Genomic DNA, 24,475 nt, shown 5'->3' with positions numbered 1-24,475 from the left:
CCAGGCAGCATACGTAGCACACGCCCATTGGGCATTTTTATCACAATAGCCATAGATCAGCACGATATCGACCTTTTCCAGAATTGGTAAATGGTCCATTTTAACAAGGGTAATGTATCACGAAGCAAATACCGTTCGCACTGGCGGAATGTTATGTGGTACCACCTACATATACCTTTGTGACTATTACAGCGCCATCTATTACAAAGCGAAAAAAGTGGCCCAACTAAAACACTCGTGTTTCTTTACGTATTACAAGACTATTTACTAAAAAAAGGGGGGTTCCGATATTTAAAAAAAACGCAGTTGATATCCGTTTGACCTATGGCAGTGCCATCTAGCGGGCCAACCATAGCGCCATCTGGTTTCCCCCTTCAAGCTAGACGAGTTTCGTTCTTTGTAGTTTTTTCGTTTGATGCTTATTTCGTGAGATACTTGGCCCGATCACTATCAATGGACCACCCTGTATACACCTTTAACCCTTCTAATACCACTATGGTCAATATGATCACATAAGGAATTTTAAACATATCTCACTTGTTTTCAAAACTATTATTTTCTAACAACCAGACTTTGTACCTTTAAGTCATTTTCATCCAGGGGATTTTTGTTCAGTTTTATATTTACACCACACCAATATTTAAGAGTGGTGTTTCCTCTCAAGGCCACTGGGGTCAATATGACTGCAGTCTAAATTTCTTTTCGAATGTTGAATGTAGCATCTCTGACATTGGAAATTTGAGTTATGTTGGTACAACTGTAATGAATGTTTTCATGTTTGTTCATTAAATCACTTTCAATATACTCCATGTACAGTGCGTTATAACGACCCTAATTCCCTCGGAATTTTTTTTCAGGTAAACAAGACCACTCCGATTGTAGTTTTCTTGCTTCATTTTTGATATAGTTTTCCTTTCATTTTACTTCACGTTAACGCGTTATATTTTATATTTCGATTCAGAGGGATGTTTTATTACTTTGATTGATATACGAATTTGGTGATATGATTGTCTTGGAATACAGGGTGGTGCTTCTCTTTATCACCACATCAAAACTGAGTATCAGCGTAATTTACAAAATGACGACATTACACAACGAAAATATTCTTTTACAGAAAATTATTCAGAGCACGAATACATTACAAAACGACAATCTGTTTGGTTTTTATCAGTAAACAAAGTGTGTCATCATCATTGATGTTCCTCTTGCAGTTCATGGTGTTGGATTTGATACTGCACCCTGGATTAGTTTCTTATTCTGCCTGTCCATTCAGTGAAGTTCCACGGCAAATGAGGGAAAATGCCTCCAGCCTCACGAGAATCCAATCGTTTATGTAATATAGCCTTCTTTTACAGGTAAAACTGAAAGTTCATTAATGAAAGTTTTATTTTAATAGAGATAAAATTTCGATGCTCCGTTAGGAACCACTGTTTTATACTTCTATAATGGTTACAGAAAATTGTCTGTTTGGATCGATTGGATTTTAGCTTAGTGTTAAACGTAAATCTCATAAGGCTACAAAACTGTTCTGTTACTTGACAAGAGTACCAAAAAGCATACAGAATGAAGAAAAAGAGCCACACTTAGTTGTCGGAAAATTCCTCATCACACTTCAAGACAATAGTGTATCTACTTAAACTTAGTCGACCCTGTATGTTTGACAGGAATGCGATTTAGAAAACAGGGCTCTACCAACACTGTTTAAGTGCAAGCAGCGTGGACGAGAACAGGCACAATGGACTCTGCACTGTGACACAGCTGTCCCACCAGCCCTATGAGACAAGCCAGTACCGTGGGGAATGGATATTCAGACTCTCGAAACATTCTTTTTTCACAGTTAAAGCATCAAACTGTATCTATTTTACACCTTCACAATGCGGTATCTTGTGTATTTCTTGCTGTCACTAAAATAAATGTAAATGTCCTGTGACTAGGGCCTCCCGCCGGGTATGCCGTTAGCCGGGTGCAAGTCTTTCGATTTGACGCCACTTCGGTGACTTGGGCATCGATGGGGATGAAATGATGATGATTAGGACAACACAACAGCCAGTCCCTGAGCGGAAAATATCCGACACAACCGGGAATCGAACCCGGGCCCTTGGGATTGGCATTGTGTCTCGCTGACCACTCAGCTACCAGGGGCGGACTCGCTGTCACTGTTAATTTTGTTTAAACGGTAATATATAACAGGAACTTCTTACAAATGCAAAACGACCGCATTGTTTCGTCCATGAAACAAATAAAGTTAATACAAAGTAATAGCGGATACAGTAACGTCGTCTGTATTAATAAGGCTCAGGAATCACAATAGGCAGGCTACACTAGACTGCTAATTTTGAAACACACAATAATTCTATTCAGTAGGTTTGACATCCAGACTTATCTTCACAAAGCCAGTATGTATACATGTGAGCAACGTTCAATGCGATCATCTCGCAATATCGTACACTTCACCACTCCCTGAATCTTACTTCGTTCGACCCTACGACAACCAGAAACGTGTTCCTGTAAGTGTCCATACTAGTAAAAATCTACTGGATTAATATCCGATGACTGTGGAGCCCAGAACATAGGATCTGCTTGACCAGCACATTCACCTGGAAATCTTTCATTTAAGTAGTTATGTACATTCATTCCAACGTGTAGCAGTGCATCATTATACTGAAATCGTACCTGTCATCGAATACCAAGTGGAAAAATTTCAGATTCGTCAGGCAGTGTGTTCTAAAAAGTTGTACGATAGATGGGCACATTCAACTTGTCCATCAATAGGTAAGGGCCCAAAAGAAATACGCCCATGACGATAGACAATAGGTTTCTGCCTGAAAACCACATTCACAGGCGACATGCAGGCTGTATTCCGATCAGTAATGACAGTGCATATCACGCTATTAATACAATGTCAATCGTCTTCCACTTGTTTCAAATGTCATTCACAAAAGTGCACTTGTCGAAGTGGTCTTCTGGTCGCTGGGTGTTGAATTACAGTGTTCAGATATGAAAGCAGGTCGTCATGTAACACTTCAGTCTTTGACACATCTGGAACTGCCTTGCAGTAACACGGGTACGTTGTCCAGGTGGTTGATGAATGGATTCAAGAAATGCACCATCTCTTTCTAGAGTATGTTTAGTCCCTGGACGACCTTTGTCCGTTAGTTATCGACGAAGATTACCAGCTTTACAATGTACACAAGGTCGACAAAGAGAAAAAATTATATTAACGTATTCTTCGTTAGTGTATTGCATCTAGAGCTGCTCTACATGAACATGACAGGACCAGTAATGGTTGGACACTGCGTGGTTAGTGGACGTAAGCTTACACTTTAATGGATCGCACTACGAAGTGGTAGGCTATTGTAAAGTGCCAAACCACGTCCTGCTTTTTAAAAACAAGAACTAGGGAATAGAAGTCTAAAATAAGAGAAGAACAACCTGGTGTGGATTCGAAACATAGCTGTGTGGTGGATGTTGGTTTGATGTTCCACCATACTATTCAGTGACCTACAATGGTTGGTACGGTTTCTGTGGTGTGATACACATTCCTATGAACATTCTGATGCGCTGAACAATGAGATTGCTTTGTCAGAGGCTTTGTTAATAGAAAAAGAATCTTTATTTCGAGCCTCTGCCTAAATTACGTTGTAATAATTTTAAAAAAGTTTTCAGTACTATTTGTAGGAACTCACTTTCTTACTAGAGCTTTTTCTTCTCACTGCACATTTAAGCAGTACTGACCTAAGACATATGTGACATACAAACTCAGGTGTTTTGGTGAGCGATGGCAGTTAACTTACGTGAACATCCGTCTTTTCATTTCCTCGGCCCTATTACAGTGAAAAAAAAGTGAATGGTGTAGAATAATAACCACTATTTTGACAACGTTTGTTGAAATAGCGTTGATTATATACAGGGTGAGTCACCTAACATTACCGCTGGATATATTTCGTAAAACACATCAAATACTGACGAATCGATTCCACAGACCGAACGTGAGGAGAGGGGCTAGTGTAATTGGTTAATACAAACCATAAAAAAATGCACGGAAGTATGTTTTTTAACACAAACCTACGTTTTTTTTAAATGGAACCCCGTTAGTTTTGTTAGCACATCTGAACATATAAACAAATACGTAATCTGTGCCGTTTGTTGCATTGTAAAATGTTAATTACATCCGGAGATATTGTAACCTAAAATTGACGCTTGAGTACCACTCCTCCGCTGTTCGATCGTGTGTATCGAAGAGCACGGAATTACTTAGGGATCCAAAGGGAACGGTGATGGACCTTAGGTACAGAAGAGACTGGAACAGCACATTACGTCCACATGCTAACACCTTTTTATTGGTCTTTTTCACTGACGCACATGTGCTAACAAAACTAACGGGGTTTCATTTAAAAAAACGTAGGTTTGTGTTAAAAAACATACTTCCGTGCATTTTTTATGGTTTGTATTAACCAATTACACTAGCCCCTCTCCTCACGTTCGGTCTGTGGAATCGATTCGTCAGTATTTGATGTGGTTTACGAAATATATCCAGCGGAAACGTTAGGTGACTCACCCTGTATATGACAGAGCGAACGGTAATACAGCTTTCCAAGTACAACGAATGTCAACCTGCTGTAACCACAGTTCCTGGAACGATGTTATCTACGCTATATTGCTCACAGAAATCTCGTGCAGTGTGTACTATAATATTACTCAAGCCTGTCGAATTCAAAACAGGACGCCCTAACCGTCAAAAAATGATTCAAATGGCTCTGAGCACTACGTGACTTTACTGCTGAGGTCATCAGTGCTACCGTAGCGTTCGCGCGGCTCCACACTGTAGCGCCTAGAACCGCTCGTCCACTCCGGCCGGTCCCTATCCGCCGACGTCTAACGAATACACTACATAAACGAAAGGGTGGTGTAAACAGTCAGGGAATTAATAAAAGACATGGACGAGTCTCCAGTAGCAAATATTGTTACAATGACGACAGATATTCAGTGGAAGCCTAGACATTCCTACAGAATCTGAGAAAACCTTTCATCCCCTTGAGCATCGTGGCAGACACTATGAACATAAAATTAAGCTCATGACTTCTGGCACAGGTACATACGAGCAATCATCCGTCTATGCTCCATCCATGAATGGAATGATAAGGACTTGTGTTTAAGTGAATAACAAAATCCGCGCTCTTCCAAAGTATATACAAGACAGTCATCTACTGTTGTACTAGCTTCTAATATACATTAAGGGAAAGAAATCGCATCACCAAAAATAATTAACCTCAGACTCATACAATTTCGGGACTACATTTGACTAGGCAACATATGTAAGCAATTGTCTTTGTAAGATCACAGATTAACACAAGCGCGACGTAAGGCACTGCAAATAAGAAATGCTGGTACATTAATAACCGGTGTAGCCTCTAGAATATTGAATGCGACCATGCAAACTGCCAAGAATTGTGTTGTACAGGTGCCGTATGTGAGTATGTGCGATGGTGTTCAACGCCTGTTCCACTTGGTCCCTCAGCACAGGGACAGCTAATGCTGGCTGTGGAAGAAGCTGGAGTTGTCGTCCGATGGTGCTCGACTGGAGACAGATATGTTGATAGACCAGGCCAAGGCGACAGTACGTATAGTATGCTAGGGTGCAAAAGCGGTATGTAGGCAAGCGTTATTCTGTTGGAAATCACACAATGGAATTCTGTTCATTAATGGCAGCACAAAGGGTCAAATCAACAAATGACGTACAAGTGTCCAGTCAGAATGCGTGGGCGAATCGTGAGAGTGCTTCTGCTTTCATACGAACTCACACCCCTGACCATAACTTCCAGTATCGACGCAGTGTGTTTAGTACGCATACAGGTTGGCAACGGCATTCACCGTCAGCTAGGCACAACCAGCTTTCATCAGAAAACGTAACAGACCAGCATCCTGCGTTCAATTACCTCTCGCTTCACACCTCTGATTTCGGTAATGACAGTCTTTTCGATTCAATGGAATCGACGTTAGAGGGCGTCTATCTCGGAGCTATTCTTTAAGTAATTGATTTGTAATAGTTCGTTGCAACACTGCGATACAAAATATCAAATTGCTGCTGCAGACGCAGATATAGTACGATGCCCCAGTCATACGCCAAACACGATGGTCAGGAACCTAGTCTCCTTACGAGCGTTCATTCCCGTGACCACCGCGGCCACCAATCAGGACAGGGCCATGCTGTCGCTGCTCAGGCACTCGCTATTCTTCGAGTTTCACTGTCCCTGTTGACACATATCGTTAAAACGAATGTCGCACTAGATTAAATCTGTGGAGTGCTCAACTGAATAGGACACGTAAAATATGCATATAACTGATCTCCGAAGAGTCGTCACGAGCATTTTCTCCGGCGTTTCAGCAGGTATTTGCAGTTTCGTGTTTCATTGTGTACTTGGACTCAGCCCAAGAAAGTAGTCGTCGCGACTTCGATGCGTCGCATGGCGTCGAAAAAGCGTCTGTTTCATTCCCGTCACAAACAAAATGATACCTTCCTCTAAGTGCAAGACTTTCCCCTTAAAAATGAAAAGCTGTTTGGATTGCAAAATGAGTAGTAGAAATTATCAATGGCGTGACTACATCTCCTTGCATCAGGATTTGAGCCGTACTTCTTTATCGGAGGCTTTTGATAGAAAAAAAATCTTCATTTCGTGCCTGCGTCTAAATAGTGTTGTTCTAATTTTAAAGAATGTTATTAGCTATTTCTAGGAACTCACTTTTTTACTCGCACTTTCTCGTTTGTTCGGCAAATTTAACAAATACTACCCCTAAGATGTGTGTGACACGACAACACAGCTGTGTTTGTGAGCCGTGGCAGTTAACTTACCAGGATATCCGCCTTTTGTTTTCTCGGCTCTACTACAACGACGCCGAATGAGAAGAAAGTGAAGTGCACTCGTCTTTTTACAATGAGATCTAATAAAATTTGGAAATTTGTGGTAAGGTCTTATGGGACCAAACTACTGCGGTCACCGGTCCCTAAGCCTACACACTACTTAAACTAACTTACGCTATGGACAACATACACACTCTTGTCCGAGGAAGGACTCGAACCTCCGACGGGGGGAGCCGCACGGACCGTGACAAGGCGACTCAGAGCGCGCGCCTACCCAGTCATGCTACATCGAATGAGAAGGAAGAGAACGGTGCAGTATGATAACCCGTCCTCTTAACAAGGTTGTTGAAATAGCGTTGGCAATAAATATGACACAGCGAACGATAATGCAGCTTGACAGGGACAAGGAAAGTTAATCTGCTACTTGTTGCTGCAACCACAGTTCCTGGAACGGAAAATCAGAAAGGAACGGTACGATAACATTCGATGATGTCACGGGGTGTTTAAACATATATAAATGAAAATGTAAGACCGAGAGCAGTAGTATTTCTTAGCGAGTACAATGAAGGCTGCTCTGTTGTTTGTTGTTGGTAAGTATTGGTAGAATTTATAAATTTTCGTTCACGATTAACTTTTTTTTACCTTTCTGTATATAATTCCTGAGGTAGTAATTCGTGTGAAAATCTATTTCTACTCTCGGCGGAGAATTTTTCACTGCCGCAATTAACGACGTAATACAAATGGGAAACAGTTTTGAGTGTTGAGATGGTTCTAGGAAGATTTTTCCATTTGCTTGTGGTCTCGATCAGTATTAGCGCATAGATACTCGACGAAAGTGTTCGTGTTGTCTACATCAACAATTTCAGTCGTCTGAGAGTATGTCTCAAGTGATTACGAATGTTAAGCGTCACTGCTTAGTACTTATATACACATGACTAGCTAACTAGGAATTGTAACGAGCAATAGACGGGTGGACTAGTATTGCCACGTGAAGATAAAAATAACGCGAAACAGACTATCCCGCATTTTACAGGATTGCTAGGCGAAAAGGATAACACAAGATAAGGAGAGATGAAGGATACCAAACCAATGGAATGACTGAGCTTTGAATACAGGAATTAACGAACGACAATGACAGAATTAATCTCTTACTGTATACTGAGCAATTACTCGTCTATACCAACGATAACTCTAGAGGAAGTCCGTTCCACATAAAGAAAAATTCACTTCATGGACGAAATACCATCTAGTCTTAAAAAGAGTAAACGTAAAGGCAGTGAGGGAAACGACACCCATCCTGTTATATCACAGAGTTAGTTATATTCGTAGTAATCTTGTTTTAGTTGCTAATTATCAGATTGACGATAAGGAGGTGAAGTTTCTCCAGTATCTTCTTAAGCTCTCGCACTTACTAACCAAACGCCCCGCTCTTCCTTATATCTTCTCTGTTTTCTTTGTCTTTTCTTTCGACGCCAGACGGACGAGCAGAACTCACGAAACTGTTGAGTGAGTATCGCTAAGGTAATTCTTTCGTGGAAGAATTTTATTGACGTGAGAGGTTTCCTAAGATCTGAGACTGGCAACCGCTTTCACTGCAACCGGTTTTCTGGGGTCATTTCCATTTCAGGCCGCTTCGGAAAGTTACTGCCACGTATGTTCTGGTTCCAGTGATGGGTCCCTAATAGTGTAATTGAACAGTGGGGGATATCTTCAAGTTTTTATGCGCAATGTATTATACTCAGTTACTTCAAGGTCAACTTTCAACACCTCTACCAACTGTCGATCCCCTGCAGATTTCAAATGCCCTACAGTCTTGTGACGTTGCAGCATCGCTACAGACTACAGCGTCACTGTACAAAATCTCATGGAGCTACCATCATTACCACTACATCACTTACATACAGCATGTTAAAAGAAAGTAGTCCTTGTTTTGAGAGATGATTTGAGCACGAAAACAAGAAAAAATCCTTTGCACATGGTCTTTGAAATGCCTGTCTTAACAGGGATGAGCACTTGTTCTTCTTCACTACTGTGAAACACATCAAGTCTACTTAAGCTGGTTGTTATCTCGAATCATCCACAGAATGCAATAAACTAATAAGTAGAAAAATGAGACCACATTATTTTGTTGTTGTATAGCAGCATATAATCCTCATATTGTGCCTTGACTAAAAAAATATTTTATGTGACTTATGTATCTACTTTTCCATAGTATATGGAAACAAGGCTCCTAATCAGAATATCACTGCTTACCGATACAGTATAGAGAGTTACGACCAGATCGTTACCACACGAGTGTACCACACGAGTGTTTACTGGGTGCAGCAACGATATAAATTTAAAAGACCTGGAATAATTAAAGTTTTACTGTAGTTAGGGGCACTTTGGTATGCCAGTGTTGTCTGAACGAATTTCGATTGCAGAATAGAATGGTCACATAAATTTGGTAAATAGCCAAGCACCCAAAAATTGGGCAAGAAAAGTAATGCGGCAAATAAATAAAATGCATTCTCGTGACCTTAAATGTAGAGAACACGTGTGACATGAACACTGAAGACGTCAATCTAGCCTGCAATGATGTTAATTACAATTTTTCAATGACTAGCAACACTCCATAGAAACAACACTGTACTACGTAACTCATGAAAATGCTGTCTGTTTGAAAATATGTTTAATCTTGCCTAGGACAGGGAAATATTCTTTGCCGGTTGCCTCGCAAATGATGCCGTAGAAACCGTCATTTATGGCAACTATTATATGCGAATCCTAATGTTACGTTGACGTATGCACGTAATGTCATTTACAGAACATAACATAAAATTGTAAAAGTTCTTTGACTGTGACATAACCAGCTTACTTTTGTCAATAAAATACAAGTTGCATATGAATCACTTGTAGTTTGAACTGCTTTTCTGCCTTACCATAGTTGTGCACCACTGTATGAACAAATGTAGATACAACTATTTTTATTACAATGATTGTTTTATTGAAAATCAGTTGTAACTTTAACTGAATCGAATTTATTTCAACTATTTCTTTTACTTACTACTTTCTGGGAAGCCATGGTTTGAGGGCAGTACGCTGTTCCTGGTTAACGACCTGAGTCTGTAAAGTTTGTATTAAACAATGTCCCAAAAATTTACTATTACACTGGCATGCCTATCACAGAGCAATCAAAATACTTGCTAGATCTTACTTTGCGATGAGTTGCTTCTGACACGATGTAATGCTTATTACGAAATTCGTTACTGGCGGTAGACTCTTCTTGATGAGAGAGCAGCTTGAATAAAATATATGCACACAGCAGTCTTCATTAATTCCAACATTTTCTTGTAATCGTGTTCTGTGTACATATATGTGCTGGCTTACTTATATTTCGCCTTGCCACATACGTATTATAACACAATTTCCACAACAATTTCCGTTTGGCATTTGCGAGCCAACACACACGTCTGTACCACATAAGAGATGCTTCGCAACTCATCTCTGCCCTTAGTTCTAGGACTGCATGCTCTCGCGCCAACGTCATTATCTTTGCATGAAATATATTCTTTGTAATAGTTCAACATAATTCCATTGACACTGCCAGCGTATTTAACGCAATTAATATTTTTTTATTCCTTATTTATTCACTCAGCATATATTACCTTTTGATAAATTCTAATTAATGACAATTTCATAAATACATACAGATACAAGAAATGATTATAAACTCAGGCGGTATCTGAAAAATACATGAGACATCGAGTATTACATACGACCTGATTTTGTGAGTCTTCGCTAAAGGACGTGCTCGAAATGATGTTTGCTGTTCACCGTCTGTAATAACAGGCTTCCATTATGCTGGAAATTGCAGAAAAATACTACAAGCTGTTTACAATACATAGTGGATCTGTTAGAATTAATGTAAGTGCACTTACCCAGAACTGTGAATACGGTTTACAGTTTCAACAACTTCTCAAAGCTCTTAAGGTAAGCGTATTAGATCCCATTTGTACTGGGCATTTGTCATGGTTTTATCCGAACTGCAACCTCTCAAAATATGCAATACTTTTTGTTTTACACCGTGTTCATCGCGAGCAGTAGTGGCCATGTGACACTTCCTCGTCGTACCTTTCATATTTTCTTTCCTATTATCGATTTTGTTCCATTAAGAGCGATATCTTGAGCTATATCTGCAGTCAGGTACCGAAATCAGTCCCTTGTTTTGGTATAGTTGTCTTAAAACATTCTACATAAATGTTACAAATATGAGGTATTCTCCTACTATAGCTTCCCCAATATCAGCTACATTGGATTTCATGTACAACTTAGAGACTACGAGACAATAGAGTACCATTAACATTCAGAGAAAATACATTAGCAAGTGGCTGAGTTGTGGCATGGGTCACCAGAGTTGCATTGCATCTCGGTATTGTAAAGCTTGCACCTGCCAGAGTCGCAGTACCAGACAGCAGTATCAGAGTGCTAGATGCTGAAGTTGCACTAACAGGCAGTGGACAAAGTTACGAGCTGTAATACTGTTCATCGTTTTCTACAGCACTGGTCGCAGTTGCGGTGGTGAACGGACAATCAGAAGAGTCGACCAATGCCACCATCCAGGGTTTGGTACAGCTGTCGACCAATGCCCCCATCGAGGGTGCGTTACAGCCGGTCGCCACCTTCTCGAGTGGGGTGAGACAGGCGGCGCCGTCGTTCACGGAAGAAAACGAGGATACCATTTGTGTCCAGGCAGACAACACGTACTACTTGTACGCTAATTCACTGAAACTGTATTCTTGCTACAACCTGCTACCGAAGGGTACGTTACTTTAAATAACAAGATTTTCTATTCATGATTGACAAGATTACCACGGACTGTTAAGTTTAATATTTCGTAAAGTGTTCCAGAGTGAATGTTAGAATATGAGTTAAATCAAACCATCTAGGGAAACAGCAAATTGTTACCTCCCCGTGAACAATGCAAGATTCAGCACTATACGAAATTGCAAACTCATCGAAATCTTCACCAAAACTATTCCAAGCAATTTACTGCACATATTTAATTCTCTTTTTCCATTTACATGTTATACTCTTAAATCTTCTGAATTTTTTAACTTTCTAAAGTTTAGAAACTGAGTTCTTTTGTTTGGATTATGTTGTATAACGCGACATGAAGTTCTCCATAGGCTATAGTCTCAACATTTAGCAAAGAGATATTTTAATGCGCGACGCATGTTAGCACGAGTACCACGTGGTTTATTTTGAAGTAAATATGTTGCTGTCTTTCTACATAGATCTAGATACAGTAAAGCATTGTAAAATGATAGGCACGGCACACTTTTCATTGCACTTTGTTGAAGGCCAACAGAGGAACTAGTGTACATCAACAATAATTGTTATACGTTCATGAAAAAAAATAGAAATAGGATACAAGATTGGAAGAGTTCAAAATTTAGCCACCAACCTGTGTGTCTAAGACAGGCGATGATACGCCATATTAGTAATCAACCGCACAAGCATTGTAAAATATTACCCCGTATTTGAGGCATTTATAAAGTGCAGCAGCCCACACATAGTATTTGCGAGCCAGTGAAGCGTGAAAGCAGAACTTGGTAAAAGCGAGTTAATTATGTCAGACCACAATATTGAGGTAGAAGGAGTGGAAAATAGCGTAGTCGTAGCACTAGTTGAGAATTCCATCGAGTCAGAAATTGTGTCTGTAATGCGTTGATTAGCACGAAAGTAGACGTTATGCGTAAGCCAAAAAGCGCAAGTATATCCTTCTAATGGCTTAGAGGCTCGCCTGTAGAAGTAACTTAAAATGAAAAATTAATTCATGTGTACGTGTCCTTCGAAGTTGTGTCGAGTATTTAGAGACCTAAGCAGTCATAAGAATACCAACAATCTTCCTTAGTAATCATTTGTGTAAAAGCTTCGTAGAACAGATATTATTGAACTAACAAGTGGCAGATGTAGACAAACAGATATGAGCACATATTGAGCTGTACCATTGTCTTACCGTTCCTGATGTGCTCGTAGTGTAATGAATATGAGGATGGACATGTATACAAATCAAGCGAAGAAGTTTACATATGTAGTGAATTTGTTACAACACAACCACGATATTATTGCACTTGGCTTTCCGTGGCCGCCACCGGAAAGAGGCGGTGACCTTACCGTAAACAAGTACAGTTATGGCTAAGGAAAACGCATTTCAGCACAGCTGTGCGTATACTGTCAAGTGGTTCATAGTGTCCTCGTGAAATATTACGATGAAATCTCGCGATAAGCAGACCGAAGCGCCCTCACTCCCAGGAACAATAATGTTGCCGTCGACTAATAAACAGAAGGTCACCTCACATCACAAAACTGTCAGTCAACTTCGACAGGGATCGTACAGAGCAATAGTGGCACAAGACACAGATAATAATTCCTAAAACTCTAGTAAAATCGGAATCTTCTAGACCAGATGAAGATGAGAGGGCTCACCATTACATACCTTTGACTCTCTCTCCAAACTATTAACATTTTGGTTATCTTGTTCTTTTCACAAATAGTATCCTGCGCAATGGATTGAGGTTACGGAGCATTCGTTGTTTATATACTTCTCAGAGTCTGTTACTGATCAGCAGGCTAACACAGACACCGAAGATTACGATTAGTATATGTCATGCCATTGCAAAATACAGCTGATATCCAATCACGTCCGGACAGAGTACCGGTCGGTGCATAAGCTGACATGATGAGGAATACGATGATGGTATATTCAAAGGGCTCAAATTGGAGGTTGTTAGTCCGCATGCCACTCCCAGAAGAGGTGTATTGTGAACTCTGTAGACTACACTATAAGAAGGCAAATAAAGCTGTGTATTTAAAAGAGCCGATTGAACACGTCTCCTCTTACTCAGGCACCGCGAATACGTTTGTGTGCTGCCAGTTTCTGCACAGACGATCAAAATGTGAATTAACTCCTTTATCCAATGGTAATGTTTCCGTTATCTACACGGCATGTCTCGCTATGAGAAAATGCAGACTTGTGGAGAGCACGGTTCCTCAGCCTTGTCGCGTATGTTAGAAATCAAGCTGGTTCTTTAGACACATAATGACGATCTCATTATCTCATTGTGGACAACGTCTAACTTTATGTATGTCTGCCTTGCTAGTCCATATACAGGGCAGTCGCACTCAACACAGAACCGAAGAAATGCTATGTAAAGCTGCAGGACTTGAGAACTGTAGGCACTAAGGCACTTTATGATTTTATGTGCTTCCTGGCACCTTGCTTTCACTTCCCTGACATGTTCCAGACATTTCCATTTATCACCAAAAATCTGGCTCAGTTATGTAACTGATTTGCTACAGTAATCTAGAGTAAAAATGTTTCAGTTCAGTGAAAAAGACAATATGAAGAATTATAGTCTATGAAATTGTTTCTCTACAAACATTTAGACATAGTGTCAAGCTGAGACTTCATGACGAACAGAAAATTGAGAAATAAGCCACGAACAGGGAGCACTAAACTGGATTTCTTTTGACTCGTCACTCTTCTGACTGGTTCGTTGTGATCCACCACCATTTTCTCTCCTTTGTCCAACTTTTCATCACAGAGTAGCATTTTCAACCTATGATCTCAGTTATTTGCTGAACGTATCCCAAACTTTGTCTCCACCCACATTTTTTACCTTCTTCAGTTCCCTCCAGTAACATAAGAGTTATTCTCAGATGTCTTAGCAGATGTTCTATCATACCGTTGTTTTTCTTTTCAGTGTTTCCCATACATTCCTTTATTCGCATATTCTGGGGAGAACCCCCTCATGTCTTACTTTATCAGACCACCTAATTTTCAACATTCTTCAGTAGCACCACATCACAAATGCTTATATTCCCTTCTGTTCCGGTTTTCTCACAGTCCAGCTCTCACTGCTACATAATGCTGTGCTCCAAACGTACTTCCTCAGAAATTTCTTCCCTAAACTAACACCTGAAACTGGGAGATTTTTGGCCAAGAATGCCCTTTTATCAGCGCTAGTCTCCTTGTTATGTCCTCATTCTCTAGTCCGTTATGTGTTTTTTGCTGATTGATTAGCAAAATTCCCTCACGCCGTCTCGATCGTGATAGCCAGTTAAGTTTCCGACTGTTCTCTTTTCTGCTACTTCTTTTTACTTTCGCCTCTCTGCGACTTCCTGTCAACCATATTCTGCATTCATTAGACCGTTGGTTCCATTCAACAGTTCCTGTAATCCCTCATCATTTTAAATGAGGATAGCAATGTCGTCAGGTAATCTTATTATTTACATCCTGTCACCATAAATTTTAATCCCACGCATGAGCCTTCCTTTTATTTCCGTTTTGCATCTTGAACAGATGGGGGTGAAAGATTACCCCTTCCTCTTACATCCTCTTCAATCACAGAGTTTTGTTCCTCGTCTTCCATTCTTACTGTTCTTGTACTTGTATATTACCATATTTCCTTGTAGCTTACCCCTTTCTTTCTCAGGATTTGAAGCATCTTACAGCGTTTACCATGTCGAACGCTTTTACCACGTTGACAAATCCTACGAACATGTCTCAATTTTTCTTCGAGCTTGCCTCTGTTGTCAACCACAATCTCAGAACAGTCATATTTACCTTTCCTAAATGCACACTGACCGTAATCTAACATTCTTCAGTCTACTTTTACACTCTTCTGTATATTATTCCTGTCAGCTACTTGAGTGCATGAGCATATATGCTGATTGTGTGACAATTGCAGCACTTGTCGACTCTAACAATGTTGGGAACTGTTCGGATGCTTTTTTTTTTCGGAAAGTCTGATGGTATATCACCAGTCTCCTTATAATACTCTTACATATCAACTAGATTCTGATATAATTTTATCTATCCCTTCTACCTCATCTGATTTACGTCTTCCAAGGCCATTATAATTTCTAATATTCTATCCCCTAAGCCTTCCCTATCGACTTCTGTTCCTTTTCCTGTTCTGTCATCACGTGAGTCGTCCTGCTCATAGATGCCCTCTGCGTACTCTTTCCATCTATCCGCTGTCTCCTCTTCATTTAACAGAAGAATTCCTGTTGCACTCGTATTGTTGCCGCGCTTCTTTTATTTCACTGAAAGTTGTTTTTACTTTTCTATAGGTTGAGTCAATCCTTCCGTCAAAGTTGAGTCAATCGTTCCGACAAATTTTACTTTTTTTGATTTCTTCACCTTTTTCATGGAGGCATTTTGCCTTAGCTTGCCTGCATACTCTATTTGGCTCATTCCTAAGTGACTTGTATTTCTCAATTTCACTGAACGGATTTTTAATTCTTTCTTTCGTCGATCAGCGGATGTATTTCTTTTGTTATCCACTGTTTCTTCGCATTTATCTATAGCCTCAAACAACTTCAGAGGTGTCCCTTCACTCCTTACTACTTCTGTATGTCACTTACTTGTGCACTGATTCTTCCTGACCCGTCTCTTCAAATTTAGTCAACTCATCGTCATTATTACGCTTTACAATCCAATATTTGAATTCGAAATATCTGCCTGATCATGACCTAATTTAACTGAAATTTTTATGTATCTCGCAGCCTTCTCAAAGTTTAACTCCTCCTTGTGTGATTCTTGTACAGTCTTTACGTTGTTAAATCTATTGCAGAACATATTAATATTTCTCCGGTCTAGTTCCTACTACCAAGCTCACTTTTAACCGTAAACCTATCCTGTACGCCTTCCTGCACAACCACTTTCCAATCCCCCATGACTACAAGATTTTCATATACCATTACATACTGAATAACCAGTTAAATCCTAATATACTTTCTCTACCTCTTCATCTGCTTGCGACGAAGCATGCATATCGAAACTATTGTTGTCAGCGTTGGTTTGCTGTCGAATCTGATGAGAGCAACCCTATCAGTGAAATGTTCGCAGTAACTCACTCATTGTCCTACCGTCCCATTCATAATAAATTCTAATCCAGTAATACAATTTTCATCATCTTTTCATATTACTGTACACTCATCTGACCAGAGAGCGTATGTCCTCCTCCAATTTCACATCAGTGACGCCCACTGTTCATTAACGCGTCTTAGCATTTCCGTTTTCAGATTTTCTAGCTTCCCTACCACGTTGAATCTTCCGCCATTCCACGTCCAGATTCGTGGAATGTTATTCTTTCTTTGGTTTTTCAATCACTTGTCAAGCTCTCCTCTCATTTCGGAGTCCCATCCCAGAGATCTGAGCGCGGTACTTGTTAGGAATCTTTTCCCAATGGAGAGGTCATGAGGGCACTTTCTCAGTTACAGGCCACATGTCTTGCAGATACGCATTATCTGCCCTTAATGCAGTGGTTCCCATTGTCTTCTGCATCATCATGCCACTCAACATTACTGAGTCTTCCGCCTTGTAGCGGCAGTTTGCCACTCTAAGGGAAAGAGAGAGATCTGAAGCTCTGTTGGCACCTCCGCTCTCTTTGACAAAGCCGTTGGCAGGGTAAGGGTGACTTTACGCCGGATGTCTTCGGCCGCTATTGCTGAAGATTTTTAATCCAAATTTAAGCAGATCGAACACCGAACGAGAAAATTTTGGAATATTAATGAAAGACGTTACACCTAGTCCATGGGTACATACCTGAAATTATAGTTGTGGACTTTATGCTGTTAATGGCGATGTCAAAAACTTCCACTTGGTACAGCCTTTATTTTAAGAATACTATCCCACAGCACGCGTCAGAGAAAATAACTTCTACGGAGAAAATAACTTCTACAGAGAAAATAACTTCTGTTCATTAAGAGCTATGCGAGAAGGTGAAAGCTCCTCGTATTTCTCACTCATGAGTATGAATGGATGGCTGTATTCCTTTTCTTATTCAACTTAAAACTCAGCTTCTTCTTCTCTGCAGCTTTACAAGTCTATGACTGAAAGACATACCCCCAACTCAAAGCATATGTGACTTTTCCTCTAGAACTCCATCAACTTATGTCATTACATTGCGTACATTCGCAATATAGTCATTCTTTCTGCTGTTTCTCTGTGCCTATGTTCATTGTGACTCACTATGCCACCACATTTGTAATTGAATGAACAATTTTTTAAGTGCAGATCCACCTATAGTGGACGTTCTCGCAGTTCTGTACTTTTTGTCATGTTTGGCACTTGGTGACCTATTTTCGAGTCGACGAGAAGGATATTTTTCTTTGTCGATTAACAGATTTACGTGTTCTATCCAAACTGTTAAAACCTTTACGTACACATAATACTGACAAATTATCAAACGAATCTTATATTACTGTAAAAATTTTCTGTATTAAGTGTCGTTTTATGTTATATTCTCCCAGAGACACTTGATTGAGATTACTATCTACCTCTCCTTTCTTATTTGGGTCTTTTTATCTCTTCTGCTCAAACAACCCACTTTGAGAATTGCTAGATTGAGAAACGGAAAACAACGTTATTTTCTCAAGCACCGATGGGTCGATACAGTCCATCAGGACAAAATACCGATTTTCTGCTGAAGGTCTCGCGTATGACAAGTTTTTAGAGGTCGCCTCAGCTTTCATCTGACTCTTGGGAACTTACCACGCCTGTAGATTGCTTATTGTTACTTTGTTCAAATTTATGGTTAGGACACATCTCGCAAGCCGCGCAGTTAAGCCGAGATGTCCGTCTTGTGTGACATACAACGTGTCTCCTGCAGCACAATTGTAGTCGTTGAGGTACGCTCAGAACATATGTCAACTGATGACTCGCGGCGCTAGCGAGCAACCAGCTAGGTAACCCCGAGACTGTCACACCCGTACCCTGCCATTACTGGTTGAGCCACCGAGGGAAGCAATCGAGTGTAGAATTGCAGCACAGAAAGACTAGGGAAATACTTTGTGGCAGTAGCATAGGCTCATTTTTGGCCAGCACGATTACTTTGAATCAAATATGGGGCCCAAAAACTCCACAGAACATTTGAAATGTAAGACTGTGTCCATCAGTTGCAGGTCACGCAAGTTAGAAAACAATGAGAAGTCTTAAGATCAAGACGCACACAAACACACAAACACACACACACACACACACACACACACACGCACACACACGCACACGCACACACACATATACACCTCTGTATTTCATATGTCAAATATAATATATCCTCTTTAAGTACGTATCCGTTCAGTAACTAATTTTTTTTCAAAAATTCTTACAAATTTATCATTAAATGTTTTCGTCCGTCCACAGTGAATATACTGAACTGGGTGGGCGAGTGTGCTGACGGGGGAATATCGTGGCTGCGCTGCACGCGTAGAACAGAGTATCCGTTTCGCATTGCTTCACGTTGGATCATTTCAGGGCGGTCTAAGACTGTCGCTCTCGCATCAGATCGTTCACGTTCGGCAAGGCGTTACGGTTACAAGGAACTGGCGGCGCTCAAATCTCCCTAAGTCCCAAATTCCGGGTTCGCCAAATCCTTTCCCTGTATCCGAAACTGATGCGCTGAGGTGATGATTTGTCATGTCACAGGACAGATATCTGGGTTATTGAATGGCGCGCACATGAGCAGCAATTACCCACTTTGAAGAACTTCGTTCCAGTAACATCGTAACTCTCTCGAAATACACCAAGCTTGATTTACTCGCGTGGTCCATCTGCTAAAGAGCCGTCTACTATAATGCCAGTAAGGATAGGAAGTCGCTAACACAGGGCGCTTGTCAGCAGTTAGGACACTTGGTCCAGTTTCACAGTACTCGTAACAACAGTCACCGCCTGTTAAAACATGTCTTCGTAAAAATAGTGTCCAGATCGGACAAGGGACTTCACAGGTCATTGAAGGAAAGCTTATTCAAAACGCATGAACAAAAAAAGGTAGTTCCTGTTCTGGGGAGGTGCTCAATCAACGACACCCCGACGACCTATCACTCTTACATGTGGAAACGACACTGTGTAGTGCATCTGTTACCAGAGGTCTCCCACATTCTCACTGTTATGTGACCGTAACATAATATTTTAATAGTGCTGAAAATGAAATTCATGAAATGTAAAAAAGGTGAAAACCTATCACAGTGTTATCAGCAGTAAATCTCAAATAGTGTATAAGTCTATTCATAGTTTCTAACTCTAATAAAACATATTTCCTTCTGTTTGTTGTAGTTTACGTGGTGAAACCAAAGAGTCTATGTAACATAAATCTGTCAGACTGTCCCAAGAACTAGGACTATTGCAAGTCCGTTCTCCCAGCTTGAGGAGACTGACTCGTCTACGATTGGGTGAAGACCAGATGGCTGGCCTGCTGACTGAAGACATCTACAATATTCAGAGAAAGCAAGAAATCCCAAGAGCGACAGAACTTACCACTTTTTCTAGCAACAAGAACTGAAGGAATCGACTAATCCTGTTTCATGATAGTTTCTCATTGCTGCATGACATGCGATAAATCACAACAGCATTACATTTAGGCGAGAAACTGACTCCAAAAACATGTGTTTAAAAACATGGTTTCCCAGTTTTTTATCTTTCTGTTGGCCTTGTAATACTTTTATACTGACGCAATAAAACTGTATTTTTATGTCGTCAACTGTTATAATTCAGTCGTTGAATACATTTCCTTATCTGCAGCTTCACATATTTTTGGCAAATTATGACTGTATATTAATTATACAAAACGCAGTTCATCCATTCATGCTAATCTCGTACCATCCCAATACCCAATTCCCGCCCTGAAACGTTGACTCGAAATACGACTCCGGTAGACACAGCAGAGACTTACAACTGACACTGTGGCTTGTCCTTGTCTTTCCTGGATAAAGCGTGAAATACTTGCAGCACAGAATACATGGTGTCTTCTCTGGCAGCTCTATATGTCGGCTCAAAGCGAAAAGCAAAACAGTTTTATTGCAAGCTATTATGCAAATGGGTCTGTGAAATACCATACTAAGATGCAAGTTTGCATCATCGCTGTAAAAAAAGTGATCATGTACCGTCTCAATCGCTCTCTCTTCTAGACTGAAACATAAATCACAATGTGTGCTAAATATTAATGCCAGGAATTATGCATGTGGAAAATCTAAAAGCTTTCTAAAAACTTTAATATCTATTTTCATCTTCATTCTCCAGTCTACATACTTATATCTCATCATTATCACCATAGCGACGAACAAATTTCTCTGAACGAGAGACCAGTTTCTTGATACCGCCATTGTAGAATGCCTGACTTCGTTAAAAGAGCCACAACGTTACCTCTGCCTGCACTGCTTCGTCACTGTCAATGTGAAACCGCTGAAAGTGTTCTTCAAGCTCTGTAACCAAATGAAAATCGGATGGGGTCAAGCCGGGAGCGTATGGAGGATGAATGATGATTTGAGTCTAAGGTGTCCGACTGTTACAGATATCCTCATGCTAAAAGAAAGCGTGCTCCATGTTTGGAAGAACTCTTCGAATTGCAGAACGCTGCTTCTCACTCGCCGACATAGCTATGTAGCACACAGCCATTCTACACGCTGCGTTTAGGGGACCTCCACCAGCAGAGAAATGCACCTTGCGTCAGAGAAACGTAAAAGTCGACCAAGTAATATGCATGGCATTTAATACAGCAACTGGCATTCTGAACACAATATAAAGTCCGTAAGCATACCCTTTAGCGCGCACTCGCATATCATCTCTTTATCTGTAATATGTTATTTCTTATCAAGTGCGGAACCATTTTGCACAGTATCTGTTAATTTCAGTGATTGAAGTGATTTTTCGATTTTCAGACACTGACTTATGAATGTCAGTTATTAACAGCATTAATTTAGTGAACAAACACATACACCTATAACCCTACATGTACCATAAGCAATTGGAAACATATCACACTTGTTTTCAAACCCATTGTTTTGCAACCTCATGCCTTTGTCCCTCGCAGTCATATTATCCAGTGAAGTTTCGTTCGGTTTTATATATACACCAAACCACTACTTAAGAGTGGTGATTCAACCGAGAATCACTGGGGTAAATATTACACCAATCTCAATTTCTTCTCATATCTTTAATGTAGCACGCCAGACATTGGGAATGTTACGTTGGAAGAGCTGTAATGTATGTTTTCATGTTAGTTCATTAAAATATTATTAATATACTCCGTGTAAATTTCTTGGGTTCTTCACGACCCCAGTAGTACGCTGTGAAACCGACATGTGGTGTAAGAGGAGCTCAAGTCGACAGGCCACGAGAAAAGAAAAGCAATTGGGAATTAAAAATGATCAGTTTTATGTTTTATAATTTCTGATAACCAGCAATTAGAGACGAAGAACGCAAGAGAGCAGTAATTTCGCTTGACAGAGCAAATGGAAGGCTATACCATCGCTAACAGGGAGGAAAAACTTCGTGAATGGCGCTAACACGATACAGTCTATTACAATGCCCCTAACTGTACCGCAATTTATTTATCAGGTAAGCAAGACCATTGCCATTGTAGTTCTTCTCGCTTCGTTATTGGTAAAGTTTTCCTTCCTTTTTTTTCACATACCGGGTATCGAACCCAGGTCGGACGACATTTAGATTACTAATAGAAGAAGGCCACCCGTAGATCAGAGGCGCATTTTCGTTTTGGTATACACTTGTGTAAACCTGATGCAAAACGGTTGTTATTTAAATCGTTATCGATGGAATAGCATGCAATCCAAAAACATAGTCGTAATCAAGTCCTCGATGTTTACTTGAGACTCGGAAAAAATGGCGTAGCCTGAGAGGAAAACGTCGTATACAGTTCTCGTCCAACTAACATGAGTACAATGTGTGTTTTGGATCTTTTATCGAACCCACCCGGGTCTGAACACCAAAAGAATACAGAAACGTTGTGCTAGATACGTAAAAGTCGTCGAAGCCCATACAAAGTGTGCAGAAACATTAAGGAAACATAAGAGTCACAGAAAAATTGTTCTAAATAGCCGTTGGTTAAACGTAGAGAAATAAAAGGTTATTCGTATAAAATGGCGGAAACGCATCGCTGTAATGAATCAAGTGTGTCAACCCACGTCATAACGCTAAAAGCTACATTCTGGAACTCGGCCAGGAGGGGCCAGAATTTTCCTTCTAGCGTTATGTGTGGCGATTAGACAACCATGAGTCATGTCACCGACACATTTTTGCGATTTTGGGAGATGTAGTTACGAGGACTGTTGGGGAATCTTCGATGTCACGTTATGATCTTCATTAGAAAGAACTGGTTGTTGTGCAATAAACACACCTTAAATACATGGCCACCAGATTTTTGCTAAGCTTTGTCTCGGTGACCGATTATTGACACTATGTCCCACTGGAATTGCACTGCAAAAGGGTGAAAATGAAGTAGTGATCTGCGGGCTAAAGGTCTAAACCTCGATAGCAGATTGCTGATGTGTATTGCTGTGATGGACGTAATGTAGACAATGGAACAACTCCGATTCCTGCATGCCTCCATGGTATAACATGTTTAAGATCCTAACAAGAGAAGAGAAACGGTAAGTCCAAAGGATATTCTCAATACGTTTGTTGCCACTGATTCAGAAAACCAAACAAATAACAATGGTGCGGACTGCCCTTTTCATGTACAGGAGAGTTATGTTTCAATAGTTTTTTTTTTTTTGACCTTGAAGGATACAGAAAGGCAGAGGTTCAGCCGTCTGGAGAATACGGACATTTTCGGGCGAGTACCAGTTAACTGAGAGTCAGGCAGAGGGGTTTCCAATATTTTTGAACACGTTTAATGCTCTAGAGCGTGATGTTCATATCAGAAACAACGAAGATGTCAAAGTCGGCAGCCAAATATCAGGCTAAGTGGTAATGGACCGGAGGAAGTATTAACTGCATATATTTTTGGGATGTAACTTACAATTCCGACAATCGCTCTGCTACACAAAGGTGAATCTTAAGAATCTCTGGAGCAGGACTCAGGGAAAAGAAACAATTTCCACTTTAATCCCTAGATAATAACGCTCAGACAGAAGCAAGGAAAACTCACGGGATATAAGGAAAGGATAGATACTTTATTTGAGATTCTATAATGAAAGACAAGATCACCAGTCACCTTAATTTTTGCACAATTTCCTTGGACTTTAAACCATACCGCGGCAGACTCACACTTATTTATTTTATGGGGATTCCTGGTCCTAACAACAATGGACATATTTTATGTGAAATAGGACTGACCCATGATCCGGTTGTACACCTAGTTTTCTTGAAAAATGTGATAAGCAATAATATTACTGCTATTAAAGGCTCCAGTCCTGCAATGGCCTACACTGTATTTCCAGGATACGTTGTATCTGTTTACCTATTTGTAATTTGTAATTTTTGTGTTCTGGTAACCCCCCATGTTACAGTCAAATTGGTTCAACTGGTTCAAATGGCTCTGAGCACTATGGGACTCAACATTTGAGGTCATCAGTCCCCTAGAATTTAGAACTACTTAAACCTAACTAACCTAAGGACATCACACTCATCCATGCCTGAGGCAGGATTCGAACCTGCGACCGTAGCAGTCACGTGGTTCCGGACTGAAGTGCCTAGAGCCGCGCGGCCACTACAGGCGGCTACAGCCAAATACCGGGTAACATGATAGTGGTGTGAATAGGATGTCTGATTTGCAAGGCGATTTAAGCTGTCGGGCTGCTCCAGTTCTTGGATGGGTGACAATCGGTCTG

At 40.4% G+C, this 24,475-nt stretch overlaps 1 protein-coding gene across 2 annotated transcripts in view; it reads left to right on the top strand.

The window, feature by feature from the left end:
• Window positions 1–7,302: 7,302 nt before the first annotated feature.
• Window positions 7,303–24,475, top strand: part of LOC126236540 (uncharacterized) — a 59,757-nt gene continuing 42,584 nt past the window's right edge. The window contains exons 1-3 of one of the 2 annotated variants that reach the window (XM_049945917.1): window positions 7,303–7,449; window positions 11,400–11,660; window positions 19,965–20,383. In XM_049945917.1, coding sequence (XP_049801874.1) covers window positions 7,422–7,449; window positions 11,400–11,660; window positions 19,965–20,026 — 351 coding nt within the window. In that variant the 5' untranslated portion in view covers window positions 7,303–7,421 and the 3' untranslated portion in view covers window positions 20,027–20,383. Of the gene's footprint in view, window positions 7,450–11,399; window positions 11,661–19,964; window positions 20,384–24,475 lie in introns of those variants that run through there. The other variant, XM_049945918.1, reaches the window with a different exon arrangement.

The sequence above is a fragment of the Schistocerca nitens genome, chromosome 2 (genome assembly GCF_023898315.1).
Source record: "Schistocerca nitens isolate TAMUIC-IGC-003100 chromosome 2, iqSchNite1.1, whole genome shotgun sequence".
NCBI lineage: Eukaryota > Metazoa > Arthropoda > Insecta > Orthoptera > Acrididae > Schistocerca > Schistocerca nitens.
The sequence above is the reverse complement of the archived record's forward strand: the minus strand, read 5'-3'. Positions and strand labels throughout refer to the sequence as shown.